This window comes from Cuculus canorus, chromosome Z (assembly GCF_017976375.1).
Source record: "Cuculus canorus isolate bCucCan1 chromosome Z, bCucCan1.pri, whole genome shotgun sequence".
NCBI lineage: Eukaryota > Metazoa > Chordata > Aves > Cuculiformes > Cuculidae > Cuculus > Cuculus canorus.
In genome coordinates, this window is record NC_071441.1 from 65,285,404 (window position 1) to 65,298,854 (window position 13,451).

The following is a 13,451-nucleotide window of genomic DNA, read 5'->3' on the forward strand; positions in this document are numbered from 1 at the left end:
ACAACTCGAGCCCATTCCCTCTCTTCCCATCCTGTGGTACTTTGCAGAGGAGGCCAACACCCACCCTGCTACAACCTCCTTTCAGGCAGTTGTAGAAAGCCACAAGGTCTCCCCTCAGCCTTCCCTTCTGCAGGCTAAGTCCTTCCAGTTCCCTCAGCCTATCCTCATACCTTTCACCAGCTTCAGGGTCCTCCTCTGGACACACTCCAGCACCTGGACATCCTTCTTGTATTGAGGGGCCCAGAACTGAACACAGTATTCGAGGTGCTGCCTCACCGGTGCTGAGCACAGGGGGATGATACCTCCCCTGCTCCTGCTGGCCACACCTTTTCTAATACAAGCCAGGATGCTGTTGGCCTTATTGGCCACCTGGGCACATTGCTGGCTCGTGTTCGTGCTGCCAACCAGCACCCCCGGGCCCTTCTCTGCCAGGCGGCTTTCAAGCCAAAGATCTCTCAAACAGTCTCAGGACTGGGAGGAGAAGTTACCCTTTTGTCTCATTCTACCTAGAAGAACGACTAACTCCATTATCTTGTGATGAAATAGTACTGGAAAAATGAACTGAATCAAATTATTTTATCAAGTGTCAGGAAAAATATTTTCTAAATATGCAGTGTTTAACTCAAATGCTGCCTTTAAAGCACTGACAACTATAAAGAAACATTTCTATAACGTTTCATAGAGCATAGTCCTCTTTGTTGTCAAGTATAAATTCAAAGCGATTTTACCTTTTTATAATGAGGTTGACTAAGAACAGAGGAAGGACGGAATCACACTTTCTTCTCCTTTGGTCCCGTCAAAATCATGCCTTCTCTGTCTACATGCACTAGGTTGGGATACATCCCAGCCACTAAGGCAGCTTTAACTACAGCCCAGTTTTCAGAGTTAGTATTAACATCTCTGATATCGGCTCCTCCTCTGGCTCTAACAAAACCTGAAGAAAGAGGGCAAACATGTGCCATATCTGCTTTTATTGAAGATCTACTTTCCTGCTTCTCAAAAGGAATCATACAATAAAAAAAAAGTCCATTTTTCACCACTGCCAACTGTAGCAGGATCAAGAAGAAATTATGATGCTGAAAATCCTTCCTGATAAGGGGCTTTACACAAAAGTAGAAGAGAATTAGTTTTTAAAACACAGAGGCGTTTCCCATGGAAATAATTTATTAGAACATACAAATCCAAGGAAACAGATCTCACACTGAAAGCCTGGGGGATGTGGAATAATAAGGGCGCTCTTATTTCTATTATCTGCTTCCTGGCTACACCTCCTCACTCCAACATCTGCACCAGGCGCCGCATGAATGTGCACTGGTCTATTGCAAATCATGGAAGGAAAATGACACCGGCAAATGCTACTCTTTGTACAGTTTGGATGATACCCTCCTACTAGGTACACGCTTGACTCCAAAACTATGTTAGATTTTCTTCCAAGCTATCTACCTGAGGCTCTAAGCTGGCCAAGGAACTGTGTTCTCATTCCTATGATTCCCATTGTGGCTTGAGACAGGAAGTTCTTCTCGCAAAAGGCTCGCTCCCAGCGGTCCCTGTGTGCCTTCTGCCACGCCTGGAAAGAATATTTGTTTTACATTTGCCTACTAATTTGATTAGCTAAAATTTAAGAGTGCACTTTTTTAGTACGTCAATAAAATCAAGGCAAAAACCATTCTGCAAGAAAGGAAATGTCCCAAACCAGGCTTGGTTTTTTCTGGTTAAATATTAGATTCTCATCACCCATTCCCTAAGTTAGCGCAATGAGGGCTATGTTGAATTATTATGAGACCATTACATTAAGATCAATATTTTCAGTTATCAGTGTAGTAGGATATGAAGTGGCACCTTGTTGGAACATGCAGGACTCAACCAGGTTTGAAAAAACAAAGAATCTGACAAAAAGTGTTCACTCACAGATTTACGAGTCAAACCTACAGGAAAGCCACTAGGCAAAAATAAAGTTTCTGCTCCAGCAACTCGTCTATCATTCCACACCCAACCTGACTGGTACATCATTTACTTTGATTTGCGATTTACTGTGATTAGGAGTCTTTCCAAAGGTGAAACAATACCTGGAAAAGCCCATCCAGTTCCAATCCCATGGCATGGGCAGGGACACCTCCCACTGGACCAGGTTACTTCCAGCCCCATCCAGTGCTTTGTAGGACATCTCAAGTTATGGGGCAGCTGTGACTTCTCTGGACAACCTGGGCCGTAAGGGTTGGCATTAGGGGTTAGGTTTAAGTTTATGGTTATGCTTATGGTTTTTGGGCATGGTTTAGTGTTAGCGTTAGGGTTAGCATTAGAGTGGAAGGTGTCCCTGCCTGTGGTGGTGGTGGGAACTAAATGGGTTTCCAACCCAAACCTAACCATTCCGTGATTCCATGAGCATCCCTTCGAGCAGTCTGGACTGGCCTTCCCAGCCTTGTTGGAAAGAAAGACAGCAGTTCCACAGTGAACTTCTCGTGCAGTCTGCTGTCAGAACCTCTACCTTGCTTTTAATGCTGTACTGTACATAAAGCTACCAAACCAAGATTCAGAATTCTTGCTTTTATTTCTTCTCCCTAGCCAAACTTTTCCCTGAAAATTCATTTTGCCTTTATAGATGTGGAAAATAGAAGTGGGTCTCCTGATGGCTTTGAGTGTAGCATTGATGATGTCCTCGAAGGTCAAACCCAATTCTCTGTTGTCACTTCCTTGTTTTCAGGAGTTCCAAAGACTGTGAGGAAGCTGAGAAAAGAGAGAGAGCCCCCCTCTTCCTCAAATCCAACCCTTTGCTCCCCGGCATGCGGGGAGCAGCATTTCCCTTGTGTCACGCCACTGTGCCCCATGCCAGCCCGGTGTGCCCAGTTCCAGCCTGGTGTGCCCAGTGCCCAGAGTGCCAGGTGCCCAGAGAAGTGGTGGCTGTTCCATCCCTGCCGCTGTTCCAGGCCAGGCTGGATGAGGCTTGGAGCACCCTGATCGCACAGGAGGTGTCCCTACCCATGGCAAGGAATGGAAATGGATGGGCTTTGAGGTCTCTCCCAGTCCATAAGATTCCATGATTCTATGAAATGTGGGAAGATTTGAGGGGAAAGTCAATCTTCCAATTGATTTTAAAAGAAGATTTAAGGGGAAAGTCAATGTAAGGGGAAAAACATGTTTTGGGGATGTTTGTGAGCGGCTTTGAGGTGAAAGTCCTGTTTTGGGGGAGTTTGAAGGGAGTGTGAGGAGATTTAGGTAAGGGTAGGGCCGTTTTCTCTTCAGACGCAGCCCCAGGAGAAGAGGACAAGGGTGAAGATTTCATGCCCTAGAATGATGGCATCCCCCCTGCGAGGACCCCCAAGGCCTAAGGGGGGGCCCGAATCTGCACAAATGGGGGTTCCTTGGCAGCCCCCCGGTGCCCCAAAGCCTTCCTCCCTCAGTGCCCCCTCCCATGTTGGGATGGGGGCACCCCCAGACAGCAGGGCATGCAGGAGGGGCATCAGCCCCCATGGCACAGGCAGGAGGACCAGGCCGGGCGCTTTGGGGTGGGATTGGGGTGCCCTGTCTTGTGGGGTGCAGGCTGAGGGGCTGGATTGCCCCCCTGGGGTGCAGGCTGGTGCCCCCGCGCCTCCCCACGCTCCGTGGATTTGGGGTTTCTTGGCAGTGATCCCTGGGTTTCTCTGGTTTTGCCCCATTTGGAACAGGACCAGATCCCCTCGTGAACCCGCCTTGGGTTCCCAGTTGGAAACTGGTGGTGTTTTGGGGTAAGGAGCCCACCTCTTCTCCCACTCTGTGCCACCTCTGTCCTTGGGGTACAGGGCGTGGGCCTGGGAATCCTGGACAAGGCAACACATTCCTTTGTGGGCAGGGCCCTGCAAGTGTCGTACGAGGCAATACAAGCCTCACGGCTCCACAGACTCACCATCTCCAGAAACACTGTATTAAGCAATATTGGCCTTACAAGAACACGGTTAGTCTTGCAAAGGCAAACCCAACCATCACGTATGGAAGTCTCTCCACGGAATGTAGAGTCCTCCCTGAACAGAGGACACAGAGGACTGTGAATTGTGCCAATATTTTCAGCAGACACGGAAGCCCCAAGTACCTACTCAAAAGCAGAGAAAGCTCTCAATTTAATCTAGGAATCATAGAATGATAGAATAATTAGGGTTGGAAGGGACCTTAAATGTCACCTAATTCCATGGGCAGGGACACCTCCCGCTGGATCAGGCTGCCCGAGGCCCATCCATCCCAGCCCCGAACACCTCCAGGGATGGGGCAGCCACAGGTTCCTCCTTGTAAATCCCACCAGATCCCCCCACCCCCAGACTGCCGTCTTTCCAGTACCAGCCCAGTGTGCCCAGTGGCAGTCCAGTGTGCCCAGTGCCAGCCCAGTGTGCCCAGTCTTAGCCCAGTGCTGCCAGTCCCAGCCCCGTGCTCTTGGTCTTAGCGGAGTGCTCCCAGTGCCAGCCCAGTGCTCCCAGTCCCTCCCCAGTGCTCCCAGTGGCCTATGCACACCCAGGGCTCCTTAACGCGACGGTGGCAGTCTCTGCGCCCACAGAACCCCGGGCATGAGCCTCCTTCTCCCCGCACGCCACTCGCTGCAGCTGCTGCAGAACAAACCAGCCGAGCGAGCCTGCTGCTGAAAGAAGAAATCCTTTGTTGAAGTTATAACTTTGAATGCAGTAAAACATAGGATTCTGACACACAAGTGTTGTTAGCGTGCAGTGACTGTATCTGGTTGAAGGCACATAACAAGGACTGGTACAACGGTCATAGGAAGGCCCACCAGCCCAAGGAGGCTGCCGCCCCGAGACTGCTTGGAGGTCGCTCATTTCTGGCGTTCGGCTTGGCCTCTTTAAAAGACGTGTCAATAAGTCAATTCCATCCTTCTGCTTCGGGGTCATCGAGTTCCCCATCCCCTTGTGAGCAGCTCAGCTCCATCCTGCAAGCAGGTGTCTGCGGGCGCACCCTGGACTTTGTTTCACCCCTCCAGCCCTTCTGCGGTGGATGCCACGCAGGGCGCTCCTCCCATGCCTCCGTTCGGACCCAAAATCGGACGCTGTTCATGGCCTACGAACGTGCACAGTCTCAGCTTGTGTTTGCAGCTAAGACCCAGTCTATTGTTGCCAGCTCGTATTTATACCTTACTAAAAACGTCAACACCGATCCCACAGGTCCTTCACACAAATTTTCACAGTGTGTTTGTCTCCTCCCGAGCTCCTCGTGACCGCTGTTCTTGTTTTCATGCCTCCTTGGTTTTGCCAGCGGTGGTGATTCTCCTCAGGCCGGCAGCTCGCTGGAGATCAGACGCTCTGCTCTCCTTCTCCAGAGGCCCAACAAGACTCGTGGCCATTTCTTGCTCACCATCTCTTCTGACAGAGAGTGTCCAGAGGAGGGCACGGAGTTGGTGAAGGGTTTAGAGGGGAAGCCACGGGAAGAGCGGCTGAAGTCACTTGGTCTCTTCAGACTGGAGGAGAGGAGGCTGAGGGGAAACCTCCTGGCGCTCTGCAGCTTCCTCACACGGGGAGGAGGAGAAGCAGGCACGGAGCTCTTCTCTCTGACCCGAGGGAATGGCAGGAAGATGCGCCAGAGGAGGGTTGGGCTGGACGTGAGGACAGTGTTCTTCACCCAGAGGGTGGTGGAGCACTGGAACAGCTCCGCGGGGAAGCAGTCACGGCACCAAGCCTGACAGTGTTCAAGAAGCCTTTGGCCAATGTCCTCCGACACACAGAGCGTGTGTTAGGTTTCTCCAGTGCAGGGACAGGGGTTGGACTCGATGAACCTTGTGGGTCCCTTCCAACTCAGGACATTCCATGCTTTGATGAGTTTTGGGGGTGTCCTATGCAGGGACAGGAGTGGCACTCAATGACCCTTGTGGGTCCTTTCCGACTCAAGACATTCCATGATTGGATGATTTATTGTCCTGCTGTGCTGGGCAGGTTCCGGGCTGTTGCACGGGGACCTTCTCTCCTCTCCTCTCTTTCCCCCTTTCGCCTGATGCTCCCCGTCCCCATCTTACTCTCCCTTCCAGGGCCACCCTTCCCCTCCCTGACCGCCTGCCAGGTCGTGGTGGGACCCTTTGTGACATCACAGTGGGATCCCACCCTGACCCCCGTGAGGTGAGGAAGACGGACCCCCCAAGCCCTCAGTGTCCGTCAGGACAGTCACAGGAGAGACATCAGAGCTCGCAGCTCCCGAGCAGAGCTCACGTCTTACCCTGTGGTGCTGAGGTGTTTGCCGAAGCTTCTTCCTTCTCACTCCCTACGCTTTACTTCCATCCCAAACGATGGCAAAGAGAGCTCCTCGCAGCCCCAGGATGGCCTGGGAGAAGAACAAGTCTCCCCAGGAGAGCAACTCTGCCCCACAGCCTGAGGAGGCGGCTGTGGTCGAGCCCCTGAAGATCGGTGAGTGAGGAGCCCTGGTGGGCTGAGCAGGGATCGACGCCAGGGTCACGGGGGAGATTCTGCTCCTCTGCTCCGCAGCGCCAGGCCCCCACTTTTGCAGTCAGCAGAGCCCACTGCACCCTCTGACAGCCCTCCCTGCTCTCCTGCTTTCTTAGACATCAGCTGGTTCCCCTTGTACGCAAAGCTGAAGAAAACCATAGACTTCATCTGCAAGTTTGTCAGCTGCCCAGAGAAGGTACCCCTGCCCCTCGCTGCCTGGGCGGAGCTGCTTCTCCCAGGTCTCCATCTCCAGTGCTCCGGTCCTGCTGGCCAGGTGTGTCCTCCTGTGACGCTCCCTGTTTTGTCTTTGTGCCAGGAGCACAGCAGGAAGATGAATTTTCTGGACAGCGTCAGAACCGTTTGCCAAACTGCCAAGAAGTCCTGCTTGTTGCGAGGCCTGGACATGTTCTACCGTGGCTACAAGGTGGTGGAGAAGGTCCAGGTAAGAGGACAGGCAGGAGCTCAGCGGAAGAGGGCAAAGCTTGCTCGGCGTGAGGGGAACTGACCTCAAGTTGCGCCAGAGGAGGTTTATGTTGGGTATTGAACAATTTGGTTATAGAAAGAGGGGTGAAGCATTGGAAGAGGCTGCCCAGGGAGGTGGTGGAGTCTCTGTCGTGGAGGGGTTCAAAACACGTGGAGATGTGACGCTTTGGGACAGGCTTTAGTAGGCCTGGTGGGGTTGGGACTGGATAAGCTCAGAGATCTTCTCCATCCCTAAAGGCTGTATGATACCGTGAAGGTCTGGTGGCACTGGGTGGTGAGGGTGTGGTGGCGCTGGGTGTTCTTGCTGCCAGGCCCCATACCAGTTGTGCTTTGCAGGCGCTGCTGCAAGAGGAATGCGGGAACGACTACATCCACTTGGAGCTGTGGCAGAAAGCCATGTGTGTGGTCACCGAATTGAGGTACCTGAACATCCCTCCCTGGGACACCCAAGGTCCACGTCCACGCATCCGAGGCCTCCAGGCACCGCTCCCAGCACCGGTGCCCGACTGGCCTCTCTCTCTCTTTGCAGCTCTGTGGAGAGAGTGCTGGAGGGCAAGGAGAAATTCCTGATACAAACCTGCCTGACAACGCTCTTGCCCCTTTCTATAAAAGCAAAGGAGTTTTTCGAGGCAGAAGCAGACACTGATCCCTGCACTGCGGTAAGTGCTGAGCGAGCTACAGGAGCCCCCAGGCCCTCTGGGCTGCTCCCTGGCCGCCCTGTGCTGCGATGCCACCAGGGGTCCAAGGCAGGGGCTCAGCTTCGCTTGCCCACCCTCATGCCTTCATCCCCTTCCCGTGTTCTGGCCACCTCCAGTGCCACCGGATGCTCTGTGCTCTGGGACTCTGCCAGGCACGTGTGCGAGTCCTGCCTTGGCACTGGGAAGTGGGATCAGCCTCCCGGTGGTGAGAGGGATGGCAGGAAATCCTGCCATGATCCTTTGTCTTCTTTGCAGACCCTGGAAGCCCTGGACAGGATGATGGAGGAGTTGCTCGGCATCATTCCTGTCGCTAGAGTCAGTGAGGAGCTGCAGAACATCTTCCAGGTCTGTATCTGTGACCAGTTGAGTTCTGAGGCGCTGCTGCTCCTCACCCTGGGGGCAGAGGGGGTCCACTCCGGAGTCAACGGTCCCCACCTCGATGCCAGCTAGAGGCAGCCCTGCAGGAAGGGTGCCCAGCTCCTCTGGGAACCAGGGGCTGCCCTCCACGCTCTTTCCGAGCACCGAGGGTAGCACCGGCCTTCCTGCCTGCCAACGAGGTTGGCCCAGGGGATCTGTCTTGAACCCCCAAACCGACGAGCTCTGCTAGGGCAGGGACCCCACTGCAGGCTGTCCTGGAGAGCAGAGGAAGCCTTCGTGGCCTGGGCGAGTCCAGCCCAGGAGCTCAGCAGCGCTGCTTCTGCAGGAGCAGGACTCTGCTCCCAGGGCTCACCAGCACCTTCTCTCTTCCCAGACTCTTCTGGACTTCACCAGCTCAGGGAGAGCAGCTGTGCGCCAGAGGGCCCTGGGCAGGATCAAGAAGCTCAGTCGCCTGCTGGCCAACAACCCCACCCTGCAGGTCAGGAGCCAGGCCCCCTCCAGCCAGGCCGTGTCCCCTCCCTGCCCAGCAGAGCAGCCGCAGCTCCCCTCGCATGGGGCTGCTGCCCAGTTGGCTGCTGCTCTGCGAGCCGGAGCCGGCATTGCCCTGCAAAGCCCTGACCCGCCAGGGATCCAGCGCTGGGCAGCCTCTTGCCCCCAGGGCTTCAGCACCAGCTGCCTGCCCTCAGCCCTTCTGCTCTTCTGCCTCCCGCACCCAGGTCTGGGAGAAACGGACAAGACCCACCAAAAGCCCTGTCTTCTTTGGAGACCTGCCAGTCCCTAACCTGGGACAACTGCTGGGACGTCTCTTCGTTTTCCCACATTGCGTGGAAGAGAATGGAACTCCTGATTTGGATGCCCTGTGTTCTCTATATGAGTTCATCCGCAAGCAAGAAAGTAAGAGAAGTTGCATTGGGCTTCAGCACTCTACACAGATGTCTCCTGACAGCTCTGATTCTCTTTAAGTATCATTAGATCTTAAGGATGGTGATGACAGGGTTGACCTTGCTGGCCAAGGAAGCTGCTTTGTCCTATTGACCTTCTGCCTCTTCCCCACTCTCCAGGCAGGTCAATGCCAACGGACGGAGGACACCTCCAGAAAGACACTGAGGATACCTCTGTGACGGATTTTCTCGATGCCAAGGGCATTCTCATGGTAATGAGCTCCTCCCTTGCTGGGACTCCCGTGCCAGGCGTAGGCCCGGAACTTGTAGGAGCAAAGGCACGGAGACTCAGTGGGGCTGGCGCGGCCCCACTGCCCCTGCTGAGAGGGTTCCTGCTGTCCCCGAGCAGGGGCGATGGGAGGGCTGCACTCCAGGCTCCCAGCAGCACCTCCAGTCTCCTGGCCACCAGCAAGCTCTGTCTGGCTTGGGGGCCACCCACTGTGCCCTTGAGCTCAACCTTCCTCCCTCCCCCCGGGGGCCCCCTCTCCTCAGCCTCCCCCAGGCAGCCACTGCAGCCCCCACTGCCAGCTTTCCTGCGGGCGCCGCCACCAGCGCTGCCGGGCGTCTCTCGCCAGGGCTGCCCAGCACAGCAGCACAACCAGGGCTCTCGTTCGGACATCTCTTCATTCCTTCCCCTTGTCCCACAGAGGCTGGCACGATACCTCCGAAGCGAGGAAAAGACGGACATCGTCATCGCGGCCATTGAGGCAATGAACTGGTGGAGTGTCTCTGACAAGGATGCAGCAAGAAATGTGGTGGATGTGGCCATGGGCACCCCTGAATGCTGGCTGCTGGATGTGAGTGGCCTGGGGCTGGACGGCCCTGCCCTTGAGCCCTGCCGGGCCTTCATCCTCCCTCCCTCCCTCCCTCCCTCCCTCCCTCCCTCCCTCCCTCCCTCCCTCCCTCCCTCCTCTCTCCCACCCTTCCCTCCTCCCTCCCCTCCCCTGCTTCCTCCTCCCTCCCTCCTCCGTCCCTTCCTCCCTGCCTTCCTCTCTCCCTCCCTTTCTCCCTCCCTTCCTCCTCCCTCCCTCCATCCCTCAGTCTCACCCACTCCCGGGGCCCTTGGGCACCTGCAACCACCTGAAGCCGGCAGAGAGGGATGGGAAGGGCAGCTGAGGAAATGGCTGCACTCCAGGGGCAGCTCCATCCTCACCTGTGTCCCCTCCAGGTCCCAAACATCATCAAGTCCATCCACCAAAACATCGCAGGCGTCAAAATGGAGACAGCGCGGCACAGCGTGGAGTCACTGCTGCTCCTCCTGACCCAGCATCATCTGAGCAAAGTGCTCGCAACACTAATGACCATCGCACCACCAAGAGACAGGTTCTGGCCCTGACAGCCTGGAGGGTTGTTCCTGTGGGGAGAGGGACACAGAGGCTCTCTGGCTGCTGGAGCCAAGGAATGGTGCAGGACACCCCTGGGGAGAAGGGCCCCCCCTCCCACCATGCTTTCCAGCCCCAAGAAAGCCCTGCAGCAGCCAAAGGTGGCCAAGCCAGGCCAGAGCCCCACCAGCACGCTCCTCTCAGCCCCACAGCGAACTCCTCCTCGCTCCTCTGCTGCTGTCCAGGCCACCCCAGCCGAGGGCCAAGGTCCCCATCCTGCGGGGCTGCCCCAGGCCAGGCTGTGGTGGCCGAGGACACCCTGCTGACGGAGCCCTCTGCCTTGCAGCTCTGCCCTGCCTGTGTGGGAGGCCATGTTCTCCATGCCAGGAACCATGGAGAGCATCTTGATGGAGCTGTTCCTGTGGCACCAGAGGGAACGGGAGCAGCTCCTCTGCACTTTACCAGAGGACATCGGCATCCTTCAGTTGCTCGTGAGTTCCCAGCAAAAGTCCCAAGTGCCCTTGGCCTCAGCTGCTGGTGGAACCCGGAGCTGCACAGTGTGGGGAGCCCCAGCTGCTCTGCTGCTGGCTCACTGCTGCCTTTCTTCCAGGTCCTGGCCTGCAAGGACTTTCAAAGCGAGGATTTGGAGGCATTGTGTAAATTCTGGAGATTCCTGAGGCCTCCAAACGCAGCCATACGCCCACTAGTGCTCCAAGGCTTCATGGTGCTCTCTCAGAGAGCTGAGACGGTGAGTGCGGCGCGGGCAGGGGGAGCCACGCTGGCAGCCGGGAGCTGGGGCAGTGGGGAGGGCGGTGGCTTGGCCACGGCTGGAGTCAGGCGGTGGGGTGATGGTTCCAAATGCTCTCCCTGCCATGGCAGGGTCTGGTGGTTGCCTGGGGAGCTTTCCAGGCACAGAGCTTTACCCAACAAGGAAACTGTCTTCACGCAGGCAAGAAGAATGCGGGTCCTCCTGCCGGACATAACAGAAGACCTACAGTCCAGCAGTGAAGATGTCATGATAAGGGCCCTGGGGACCATCCGAAATATAACGGGTCACCTGAAGAAGAAGGAGGCCAGCTCCAGCGCCGTGCAGCTGGTGGAGAAGCTGCTGCCCATCTTTGATCACGTAAGGCTGATGGGGAACCTGAGCCCCGCAGATGGGTACCGGGCAAGGACAACTGCCCTGCAGCCCAGCCCTGCCCACAGCACTCGGAGCAGGGGCTTCTCCTCTCTGTTCTCTCCCAGGTTTCTGGGTTCTGCAGCCCAACTTCTCCCCAAGAGCTGCTCTCAGAGCCCCGAGGGCTCCTGCATCCCCAGTTGCACTGCGGTGCACGACCACATCTTCTCCGCAGGCAGCGTGGCCGGGGGCAAAGGCTGAGCCAGGGCTGCGTGGCCCACAGGCGTTGCCAAGGGTCAGCCCGGTCTCCTCCTCAGCCCGTTTTGGGGAAGCTCATCCCCAACGTGACTGAAGGAGCTGGTGGGGAGCACTGTGTGGCCAGGAGAGCACCTTGAGGGGCCTTGCACAAGCCCACGGCCATTCAGCTGCACCTCCAGAGTTGTCCTGCCCATCCAGTACCCAAATCCAGCCCTGGAGCATTTCCCCTCCCATCAGCCGTGGTAACGCTCCAGCTCACCATGGCAGAGAGATATTGGTTCTCAAGTCCTGCTCTGCTTCTTCCCGCCAGGAGCTCAGCCAGGTCAGACAAGAAGCCATCGGGTGCTTCAAGGAGCAGCTGAAGAGCGTGGCATGGAAGCACAAGAGCCTGATGAAGAGCAAAGTGAGAATGGCCCTGCTCCCGCTCTTCCTGCACTTGAGCGATGAAACGCCGAATGTGGCCAAGGTACGGATTTCAAGGCTGAGCCGTGATGTAGGGAAGAGGCTCCCAGACACTTGGGCCAGGGCACATCCCAGCTTCCTAAGGCCATCGCCATCCCACAAGCAAAGCCACGAGAAGAGGGATGCCCAGTCTCCCTGCCCAGGCCCTTGTGTCAGCTCCCACCTTCTGCTGCCCCACAGGCATCCGAGGAAGCTCTCCTGGCGGCAGCAAAGTTCCTCGGCTGGAGGGAGCTCAAAGAGCCCATCCGGACTCAGAAGATGTGGAGAATTGCAGAATGCTTGGTGAGAAGAACCCCCAGCCCCCAGGGCCCAGGCTGGACGAGGCCTGCCCGACATGTCTGGGCTGTGGGTCTCCCCTGTCCAGCTCCAGCCTTGAGCCCACAGCCCGGAGCTGCACCCTTGCTCCCTGTCCTCAAGAACAGAGCTCCCAGGGGCTCTTCTCCACGCTCTGTGGGAGGAAAGGGTCCCCACAATGGGGCATCCTGGGAGGAGGGACTGGTGCGGCCAGCTGGGGAGGGCCTCTGACATGCCCATCCCCTTGTGCTCTCCAGCTGGCTCAGGACAAAAAGAGGGCTGAGGACTATCTGAATGAGAGCCTGCGCTACCTGGATGACCCTCAGGATGCAGTGCAAGAGGCAGCCGTGAGGTTCATCGGTGAGCCACCACCCCCACGTCCCTCTTCCAGCACCCCGACCCCAGTTCCCGCCGCGACCCTGGGGAGCGAGGGAGATCTGACGCAGCTCTGTCACTAGGGCTTGCTGCACGACCCTTGAGGAACCGAAGGCCAGAGAAGGTGGCGGAGATCTGCACAGGTGAGGACGGGCAGGGTTGGGTGGGCCGGGGCTGGTGGCACAGGGGCTGGGGACTGCTCAGGTTGCTGCCATGCCTGGCCCTGCTCCAGGGAAGCCTGTCTGGGGCACTTGGGGCATTCCTGCACAGCAGCTCTCTTCTGCCTGGGGGTGGTGGGGTCTGGAGGGGGTGCCTGCGGCTCTCTGTAGACACGAGGCTTCATCTCAGCTCTGTTTTTCTCCACCACAGCCCTGCGGCCCCTCACCGAGCAGGGCATGGAGTCAGTCCGCTCGTTGGCAGCCCAAACCATTCACACCCTGAGCCCTTCAAGTGAGACGCCAAGGAGAGAGAGCGCTCTGAGATGGCTGTTGTGGCTCCGGAGGTGAGCCACGCAGACGGGCAGCATTCATCGGGACCATGGCTCCGTTTCGAGAAAGCTGGAGGAAGAATCATAGACTCATGGAATGGCTGGGGTTGGAGGGGATCTTAAAGCCCATCCAGTTCCAATCCCATGGCATGGGCTGGAATGAATCCATAAGCATCCCTTTGAGCAGTCTGGGCTGGCTGGAACTTGTACATTGATTTTAATGTTGTATTTT

The 13,451-nt window shown here is 56.5% G+C and overlaps 2 protein-coding genes across 2 annotated transcripts in view; both read left to right on the plus strand.

The window, feature by feature from the left end:
- LOC128850458 (uncharacterized) overlaps positions 1–4,624 on the plus strand; it is an 8,424-nt gene extending 3,800 nt beyond the window's left edge. Inside the window, exon 11 of the mRNA XM_054054820.1 lies at positions 4,520–4,624. Coding sequence (XP_053910795.1) covers positions 4,520–4,624 — 105 coding nt within the window. The remainder of the gene's footprint in view (positions 1–4,519) is intronic.
- A 1,435-nt stretch (positions 4,625–6,059) lies between these two features.
- LOC128850426 (uncharacterized) lies at positions 6,060–13,371 on the plus strand. Its single transcript, XM_054054694.1, has 19 exons — positions 6,060–6,365; positions 6,521–6,600; positions 6,721–6,846; positions 7,224–7,306; positions 7,417–7,546; positions 7,841–7,930; positions 8,337–8,441; positions 8,680–8,857; positions 9,025–9,116; positions 9,552–9,701; positions 10,073–10,227; positions 10,573–10,717; positions 10,837–10,974; positions 11,176–11,352; positions 11,912–12,067; positions 12,244–12,345; positions 12,615–12,717; positions 12,816–12,875; positions 13,102–13,371. Exons 1-19 carry the CDS (start codon positions 6,248–6,250, stop codon positions 13,236–13,238), a joined length of 2,325 nt encoding a protein of 774 aa, XP_053910669.1. The 5' UTR covers positions 6,060–6,247; the 3' UTR covers positions 13,239–13,371.
- The last annotated feature ends 80 nt before the right edge of the window (positions 13,372–13,451 follow it).

Bases quoted from the DNA above. Each gene is read 5' to 3' on its own strand.
- LOC128850426 (XM_054054694.1), top strand. From the start codon at position 6,248: ATGGCAAAGAGAGCTCCTCGCAGCCCCAGGATGGCCTGGGAGAAGAAC. The intron at 12,068-12,243 runs GTACGGATTTCA...GCTGCCCCACAG, and splicing joins AAACGCCGAATGTGGCCAAG to GCATCCGAGGAAGCTCTCCT. The intron at 12,876-13,101 runs GTGAGGACGGGC...TCTCCACCACAG, and splicing joins GGTGGCGGAGATCTGCACAG to CCCTGCGGCCCCTCACCGAG.